The sequence below is a fragment of the Centropristis striata genome, chromosome 7 (assembly GCF_030273125.1).
Source record: "Centropristis striata isolate RG_2023a ecotype Rhode Island chromosome 7, C.striata_1.0, whole genome shotgun sequence".
NCBI classification, from domain to species: domain Eukaryota; kingdom Metazoa; phylum Chordata; class Actinopteri; order Perciformes; family Serranidae; genus Centropristis; species Centropristis striata.
The window spans coordinates 15,826,809-15,836,408 of record NC_081523.1 but is presented as its reverse complement, the minus strand read 5'-3'; the positions used below and the strand labels follow the sequence as shown (position 1 = coordinate 15,836,408).

Here is a 9,600-nt window from a genome sequence, read left to right as displayed (position 1 = left end):
TAAGCTCCGACCCCCCACCCATATCATCCCAGTTCTGACACACTCACACCTTGGCTCATACATCAATTTGGAACTTGCGGGCACCAGTCTTGTAACTAAAAACTCAACTTCTGCTTGTAGGTGGGAAATTCCCCATACAGGTCAGTGATACGTCGCCTTATAGAAACCACAGCATATCTTGCTTATTGTTTTTGAACGTTTACAAGGCAACATCACCCAGTTGCTGCAGGGTTCACTAGTGTATCTGTCCACTACAAGGTTTAAAGTACACAGTAGCAAGCAAACCAATGGGATTAGAGATTTCAGAGGAAACTACAGTAGGATGACTGTGGGAGGCTTTGTGAACTGAGGCTTCAAGCCAACAAAGTGTGGGCTTGACTGTGTCTGAAAACCTCATGCTGATAAATGGCCTCTCCAAGTAGACAAACTCGGAACACAAGGCCCCTGCTGCACAAGACCCAAACTGCTACCTCTGCTGCTGGCTGAATCTGATTACAGGCAGGCCCTGAGGACAGGCAGGTCATTGAGAGCACAGAGATGAGCAAACAATAAGATATTATCTGAAGGAATCTTCAGCTTTCCAAAGGAAAATGGTCCCTCTCAGTGTCACATTGACGATAGGATCCTCAACCTGACACTGAATCAGCCATTTAAGAAGAATGAACAGTGCGACCCATTCATACATACTCACTAAAATAATGAGAGCTCTTTTTTCACTCTTGTTTAAGACATATAAAGGGAAGCTCATGAGGCTTTGCGAGACAAGGCTGTGCAGAAACCGGAGCATGCAGCTGACTCAGATGAATATGCCTTTACAATGATTGGGTATTGAATGAACAATTCTATAGTCTTTTTCTTTATTCTTATGTACCCATTAATAATACACATGTTTGCCTTCATTGTACTTTGCTGCTCCATTGTAATCATTGTCATGCACTTTTGCACATGATTTTTTTTTTAATAAAACCAACTTTGAATTAATTAATATACTCTGACTATGCAATATTTAATTTCATGAATGACACTGTAGATCTTGCAAAAACGTTTTCCGGTCAGGGCTGTACTTAATCCATTCTGGCCATGTCTTTCCTGTGTGTGTGTATGTATGTGTGTGTGTGTGTTTGTTTCTGCTCTTTTCAAACAGTGACATCTTGTGGACACCTGGCCTCAGTTATTGTGCTGAAGTCATAAAGGGTATATCTGAGGTCATGTATCACCCTGTTGTTTCAACGTATCCCTTCTCAAATTTTAGTGGTATGAACTTCATAATGAGGATTATAATTGCATTTATGATTTCTTTTTCATTTACATACACACACACACACACACACACATATATATATATATATATATATAAAATAACCTCCATTCCTTCCCTCAACTATGGAATAGACACTCACAAGCCCAACCAGAACCCACAAGCTGATACTATCTAATAAATATCAAAATGTTTTTTTTCCTCCCTAACTTATTTCCACACCTAATTGTTTCATTCGAAGATTTTTTCCTCTTCAAAAATATATATTTTATTATTATAATTAATTATATTTAAGTGGCAACAGCCCGCATTTAAACCTTTTCCCTTTAGCACCCCCTAGCATTTTCAATTATTATTATTATTGCCGTTGTCGCAAAGACAACTCTATCACTTTCCTTTTTTCCTCGGAGCTAGAAGAATCTATCAACACAATGTTTACTGAAGAAGTAAAGTGACTTTTTCAGGACTTTATATTGACTGATAACACATTTTGAGTATTGCTTCTGACGTACAAGTTTGTTTTTACAGCAGTGTTTGGATAGCGTTAGCAACATGGGTACCTCTAACAGCCTGGCTACCGGTGTTTGCGGATTAAAGAGTGCCCCTATTAACCCGGCGACTTTCAGCCGTTGAAAGCTCAAGAAAACAAGAAGACTGCCCTGACTGTAGCTGCACTCTTTGTTTTGGTTTTCATTAAAAAGTCACAATTTTTTTTTGGATTCTGTGGGGGTAAAAAAATGCATCAAGTGAATGAACTATTCAGTCATTTTGAACGTAAGGTCTGAACGATCATTACCAGAAACCCATTCTGATGAAAGTCGCCAGATAACATGGTTACTTGTTAATCCGTAACACCGTCCAAACAACCACAATTTGAACTGGAACCCCCAATCTGTATGCTATTACAAATGGAGTGTACAACACCTTCTAGTATTAATAAGTTGGCAGGTTTTGTTACTTACTGTTAGAGTAGAAAGAAAACCAACTGAATGTCAGTTTGTAGCTAATACTCTCCGTCGGATGAATGCTCACTCTTTTTTAGCTGGTTTCTATCACTCTCCATCGTTGCCTTTCTTCCTCCTCCGGTAACGTGGCTCTTTTTCTTTTGCAGGGTAGAGTTTCCACTGTTACCGTTCCTTTGGTTGTTTCACGACTTTCATGGCCTGTCATTTCAGCTAAATTAGCTGGGTATAGCTACTGATAGCTAGCATACCTGGGAAAACTTAAGGACAGTGACACTTCCTGTTTAGTACTGTAAATGGAGTCGTTTTTCAGCAGGGGAATTGAATCTGATCCATGCACTGTAGTAATATAATAATATATATAACAATAATAATTAAAATAATAATACATTACCCAATTGTATATTGAAAGAATGGCAAACACAGATGGTGTCATTTTTCTATAGACATAACATTTTGAAAATAACATTTACTTGATAGTGATTAAATAAAGCAAATCCACGGCAGTTATCCACTGCCCGTATAATATAATTATTGTGATAATTGAAAAGTTATATAACTGTGATTTTGTGAAGCAGACCGTGTCAAAACTGTCAAAAATTTAAAAAAAGATATCGTCACACTGTTAAAATAATCACCTAAGTCATTTTTTGTCAATTTTTTTTTTTTTTCTGCCTTAATCATCTCCACATGACACCGGCCACCTATGGTAAAATCGCCTACATCCTCAGTTGATCAAATCATGTGATTTTACATGTCTTTGTGACTTAAGCAAGATATGGTACCACTTTATTTTGAAGGTGTCTAACATGAGCCTGTCATAAACATGACATGAACATTAATGACACTTTGAAGTAACATTAATGCTCATGATACTTGTCATGTCATGTTTCTGACAGGCTTGTGTGACTCTTATGTAGACACCTTCAAAATAAAGTGTTACCATATCTTGCTTCAAATAAATTATTTTCAAAAGTCATTTATTTCTCTTCTCTTTGTTACATCCTTTTTGAGTGAAATGATCAATAAATGATTGAAATATTACACTTTTGGTGACGTTTTTTGTGTTTCCTGCGTTAAATTCCTTGTGTTAAATGGTTATTTACAGTGCATGACTGATTTAACTGCTCCTCAGAGAGATAGGCATAATAATTGAAAGTGATATAACTGTGATTTTGTGAAGCGGACCGTGTCAAAACTGTCAAAAATAAAAAATATATATTTTGAACTACACCCAATTCTCGCGATATCACTGAATACTGTTTGCCAGGCACCGAGAGGAGCAACGAGATGAGAGGAGAGACAGCAAAATATCTCGGTTGCCCTGTTGCAAGCGAACGAAAGATCAAGATTTAATACACAATTTGTCGCTTAGATTGAACTAGAAACCATAAGCCCCAAGCCTGCTATATGTCAGACGCGATTTTCCAGTTAATACGTTTAAGTGAGATTTGGTAGTACGCGGCCACAGAAGCCAAATTGTATGTGTGAAGTGCTAACTGTTAGCTGACAGGCTACATAGCATAGCCATTGATGCAATGGCGTTGAAAAGAATTCAGAAGGTGAGTGTGTGTTTTTTTTCATGGGCTAACTTGACATTAACGCATTTTCTGAGTGTGACACCTTCTCTGGAGATCATACCAGTGTGTCGCCTTTATTTACCATATATGTGTCATTGCGTGCTTGTTACTGTGCTCATTTTCAAAATAATTTACAGACAAAGACGAGCTAACCACTGGTGGCCCTGTTGGTGCATTGCTACGGTACCTTTAGCTATCGACAACAACTCAAGCAGCGCCATTACTTTGACAGCTACGTTTTGTTTGTGCTTTATGATTTGTTTCTTTCAGACACTTGTCACCTTCTGAATACTTCAGTAGAGGTGGCTAGCGTCAAGCTATGTCATTCCGCTGTTCAGCAGCAGGCTAGCAGTGAGCTAACGCTACTAGGTGCTCTAGTTTGACTGATTGAGGTGTACAGGATGTGGGTTTTAAATTCTTAGCTTGACAGTTCTCTTATCCTTGTGGCTGGTTACTAAGAGTATGGCCGGTGATGTGTTTAGTCGCTGAATGACAGCTGCTTGCTTGTTGCCAAAATTGAACCCTAGTGTCAGTGTTGCCATATATGGAATGGCAAATGGGCCACTGGAGCAGGCCACGGTGTGTATTTATATAACAGAATGGATAGGCTTCCTTTCAAGAGATGTTAAATAACGGGCTTAATATCTATTTAACCATCTGTTGTTTTGCTGTCCGCGCTTATTGTCGTTACATGCATAGAATCGTGGCTACGGCGGCTCCTGTCTTTGTTGATAAAATAAATAGAATTTAACATGCTCGTTTATGCACTTTACATTGTTTTTCTTATTCTATTGAGTGTTGTAAAATTTGTAGTCATCGTCCTGGTCTAGATGCAACTGCTGAGTGCTGACTAAAATATTTATGAAGTCATCTGTCCTAAAACCACCATTTACATGTCAGCAGCCCCAGAGCACGACTGTACAGCAAACATGGCTGCCACTGAAAAGTATTATTTACAGCCTGGCTCAAATTTGGGCTTGAACCCCATAAAAGTTAAATTAGTCTACTTTACACAAAGCCAGGCATTACATGGGTTAACCCTCAGTGAAGTTGCAATGTTATACTTATTTACTAATCCCTTAGGATGTTTGGAAATTATTCCAAAATAAATATTATTAATCCATGATCATGATTTAGCAAAAAATAACTTGATGTTATCCAACGTGTAAATAATACAGATTGTAATTATGTTCATTTTTTTTTTTACAAATATTTAATTGAAACTGTACAAATACGGTTTATGTTCATATTGATAAACCTTTCTTTTATTTAAATATACACTATATTAATTAAAGTAAGTCTACTTACTTATCTATGGATACTGATTTTAATTACGGTTTACACAGTGTTCCAACTTATTTGGAATCAGATGGTATATTGCTCTAACAATGAGGACCAAGCCTCAGCATATTTTATTGTGCACCCACATCTACGCAATATCAATAAATATAAAACAATTTCTCTATTTGCAGTTCCAACTTGTATGTGATTTCCTTTCAATGAGCACAAGTGTTACAATGCTTCAACTGACCAGAGAATTCAAGGCTGTTTCATTGTGTGATTGCTTTTAGGAGCTGTCAGACCTGCAGAGGGACCCTCCTGCTCAGTGCTCCGCTGGACCAGTTGGAGATGATTGTAAGTAGTTAGGAAATTGCTGCATCAGTGGATGCCTGGACGTAATAATGTTTTATTGCTTAGTATAAATCAGCTTTTAGATTAAATCAGTAGATGATATTTGTGCCTCAGTGGTTGGCATCTAAATGTATATGCTAAATTAATTATTAATCTTTTATTTATTTTTTTCTCCCAGTGTTTCATTGGCAGGCAACAATAATGGGTCCGGTAAGTGCAACTGTATGTTGCCCATGATTGAAATACGAAACCAAAACAATGAAACTGCTGTAGACTAACTTATCTTGTTTCTATTTTTATTTCAATAGAGTGACAGCCCATATCAGAGTGGAGTGTTTTTCCTCACCATTCACTTCCCAACAGATTACCCCTTCAAACCACCCAAAGTGAGTAAGGGTCTATTTTGTGCTTCACATAATGAAGCCAATGTTTTAACTCACTTCCCCATTCATATGTTTTACTATTGCTTCACTGGAAAATGACAACATTCTTTTCCCGTTTTCTCACAGGTTGCATTCACAACAAAAATTTACCACCCTAATATCAACAGCAATGGAAGTATTTGTCTGGATATACTGAGATCACAATGGTCACCTGCACTTACAGTATCAAAAGGTGAGTGATATTACAATATAAATACGGGTGCGATGGCATTTTATATATTAAAACAGTTGTGAATGTTGATTCAGCATGCACTGACTCTGTCATGACTAAATATGATGCAAGCAGTACTAATGTAGCAACATGTAGCAAAGGACTGTGAGTCGGAGTCAAACCAATGATTGCTATGGCAGTGACTTAGCCTCCCTACATGGGGCACACGCTCTACCAGGTGAGCTACCAGGCTGCCCCATCCTAGATCTCCATATGCCAAAATGTATTTTTTATTTTTACTTAATCACAATGTTGCTATGACTGTCGGCTATAGGTGATAGTGTCCACTAAATTTCTGTCAATGTAATCTAATTATTTTCTGCTTGATTCTTCCACAGTATTATTGTCTATCTGCTCTCTTCTTTGTGATCCAAACCCGGATGACCCACTGGTACCAGAGATCGCCCATACATACAAGGCTGACAGGGAAAAGTGAGTGTAAAACATGAATCAGATTTACCACATCTCTCAGCTTTGCTCACAGTCAAGCTGACTTTTTATCTTTTGAAGATAAAGTTCTTTGTTTTCAAGTTCACCTGAAACCTTTTCCAAACCTTGCATGTGTTTTACAGGTACAACAAATCAGCAAGAGAATGGACACACAAGTATGCAATGTGAGAATGCCAGGGAGATCAAAATACAAATGAGAACAAAAGAAACATGTTTGATTTGTAACTTGAGGCAGATGAGCAACAGAGGAAAAAAACCTAGACAACAGCCCATCTTTTGGAGGAGGAAGTGATACAATGAGGTACAGGTCCACCTGGCTTTCCATGTGCTGAGCTGCTACCATGTGCTGTCCTTCATGACTTGTATGGATCTGCTGAGCAGGATCTGACTGGCTCCTTAAAGCACTCCCATATGGAATAGCGGAAACTCTTCACAGTCCATACCGCCACACTCAGACTTTAAACTGTTACTCCTGCTATTGTGATTATCACTATCATCATCGCTATTCATACGCATCATTTTCACTGTCAATGATTCATATCGTTGTGCTACTCGGAAGCAAAATGTTTGATTTATTTAGGAGATTGGCTCTCCCTTTATTTCAGAGGTACTGTCTGTGTCCCACTGGATGTCTTGTTAGTACTGTATTTCCATGTATTTAGTGGCCTTTCTGTGTTATTATTATTTTCGGTACATGTGCAATTGAGGCAGAATGTTCCCTGTTCAACACAAAATGGTGCCGTGCCATTACCAGCAGCTGATCTGTTGGCACATACTGTCTCTACCCCCAAACAATGTGAAAGATGTAAAGGATTGGTCTCTTATCACTCACTGCATTTCAGACTACAACAGTATTAAGCGGTTTTGAGGACACTGGAGAGCTGCTGTTAAGAGCTAGCTGGCCCTGGCCTCGATGTTGTGGGGCTCCATAGGGCGAATGTCAATTAAAATTTTTCTCACACATGCTGTCATTGCCCTTACATCCTGTATGAGTAACCACCCCATGGCTGGTGTCCATAGTGCACAAAATACTACTGTTGTTTGACTTCTTACTTGTTGTGTAGCTATGACCATAGCTACTCTTTGGCATATAGCTGAGCTGTGTGCCACCTCCTCAGTACAGTTACTCAGGTATCTAACCAAATCATCAGCCTTTACATGCAGTGACCACATGGTGAGAAAAATGACCAGGTCCCATTTCATCAGGCTTCTAAAGATTGTACTGATCCAAGTTCACTGGTTTGTTCACATAATAGAAAACACTCACGCTTCCTGAAAATCAATGACTGATCAGCACACCTGAAGGTCTTTATGCACATAGGCCCTGATGGACTGTGTTGCAAAAAAATAAATTAAAAAAAATGCTCCTCCAGAAGTACTGTCATTTTGTCACAGAGAGGATTTTTTTCATTATCCCTCTCCAGTTCTTTTTTTCACCATCTACATTTATTAAAAAAAACTTGGATGTGAACAGCTTTTAAACGATGCTGTTAAACATGTACATGCTTCTGTTTTTCTGAAATATAATGGCCTAAGGCTGGTGTCACTTATACTCAAAATGGGAACTTAAAACAAACTTGATATTTTTCATTTCAAGTCATAGCATGTTGTTACTTGAGGTGAATGAATACAGTGTCCATGACAATTTCATCTGCTTTAAACATCAAGTGATGTGAAGTTTGTCAGCATTTTTCTTTATGTCCATATTCAAGTCTGCAAAGGTTTGTTTTGGGATTAATAATCCACACTGAAAGTAAAACAGTTTGTCTCGGTGATTCGTTTGTGACCTTTTGTATTGTATCTTTGAAAGCTTTAGTGATAGGCAATTTTTTTCTTCTTCATGTCACCAGAATTGAACAAGATTGTGATGTGTCATAATGTAATATTGGTTTTCATATAATCCATTGTAACTGTGGGATAAAGTAGTTAGGAAATGCTATGATTTTGTTTTTCTTTAGTCATGGCTCATAATGTGCTGATGCTGCCAATATAAAGGGAACTATTTGATATTATAAAGGGGAATAAATTTAGCTTTTGAGGAATTATTGAGTGGATTTATCTGAAAGGATCCATACTAAAGCATGATTATTTTAGAGGCTTTGGTTGTAGTATTAACACAATGGTTTAGGCGCCAAATATAGATTTTATTCATGTTAGCTGCTGTAGAAACAACTATCAAAACAATTGTCCTAAAACACAGTATACACTAAAAGGTTTTGGAAATATATCCTCTAAATACTTTGAAAGTCTTTTGCCAGACCACAATTGAAAATGACATGTGTAATAGTGCTACTTCAAACTTTGTGTGCGTTGTTTGTTCATCAGGCTATTTATTTATTTGAAAGCAGAGTATCTTCCAACTGTACTATTGAATGCAGCCTCAATTCATCATGTGAGTGGTGCGACATTGACTTCCTTTGTCCAGTGTGCTCAATAGAGTTTATATAGGCAGCTTGGCATGCTTTGCACTCTGGAGAACCTTCTCACAGCCATTTGCCAGATATCAGGGATTTCGTTACAATTCATCTGCCTAACACCTCTGACTAAAAATTTAGCCTTAACCCTCATTTTGTATATATAGATATAACATTGTCATAAACTGTAAATTTGCTATCAGGGCTGTATCCCCCAAATGGGTGATTCATTTCATCCATAACCATGGAAACCTGCTTGAACAGTACCAATATTTTTTGTTGAAATTTTTAAGCCTGGCTTTCTCTGAATGCAGGACCAGCCTTCATGCATCCTAAAATTTGGAATATGTGTGCTTGAGATACCATGAGCGTCCACTCACATAGCCTACACAATATAACTATTGACCCTGTCATAACATATGAATAAAGCTCATCTTGGTTTACCATTGTACGCAGTCATTTTTTGTGTCTTTATGATCTAGTAATATTTAACAGCAGAATGAGTCAGAAGCAGTTGTGCTTTGGTGGTATTAAAGGAAGAGTGGAAGCCTCTAAATAACCAGGAATACAGTTTTAAATAAGCAGAAATTAAGTATAAATTATACTGTATCAAATTGTGTTTTCCACTTTAGGACAATAGTAGTAAAGGG

General features: G+C 37.7%; 1 protein-coding gene across 1 annotated transcript; it reads left to right on the top strand.

Moving 5' to 3' along the window:
• The first annotated feature begins 3,495 nt into the window (after positions 1-3,495).
• On the top strand, positions 3,496-9,393 carry ube2d4 (ubiquitin-conjugating enzyme E2D 4 (putative)). The gene is made up of 7 exons (XM_059337199.1): positions 3,496-3,782; positions 5,372-5,435; positions 5,611-5,642; positions 5,741-5,818; positions 5,942-6,047; positions 6,425-6,518; positions 6,659-9,393. The coding sequence occupies exons 1-7, from the start codon at positions 3,759-3,761 to the stop codon at positions 6,702-6,704; spliced, it is 444 nt and encodes a 147-aa protein (XP_059193182.1). The 5' UTR covers positions 3,496-3,758; the 3' UTR covers positions 6,705-9,393.
• Positions 9,394-9,600: the final 207 nt, after the last annotated feature.

What these genes read in the sequence shown, in the direction of transcription:
- ube2d4 (XM_059337199.1), top strand. Translation starts at nt 3,759, where the DNA reads ATGGCGTTGAAAAGAATTCAGAAG. An exon ending in ACCCCTTCAAACCACCCAAA is followed by an intron (nt 5,819 to 5,941) that starts GTGAGTAAGGGT and finishes GTTTTCTCACAG; the next exon opens with GTTGCATTCACAACAAAAAT. An exon ending in TGCACTTACAGTATCAAAAG is followed by an intron (nt 6,048 to 6,424) that starts GTGAGTGATATT and finishes ATTCTTCCACAG; the next exon opens with TATTATTGTCTATCTGCTCT.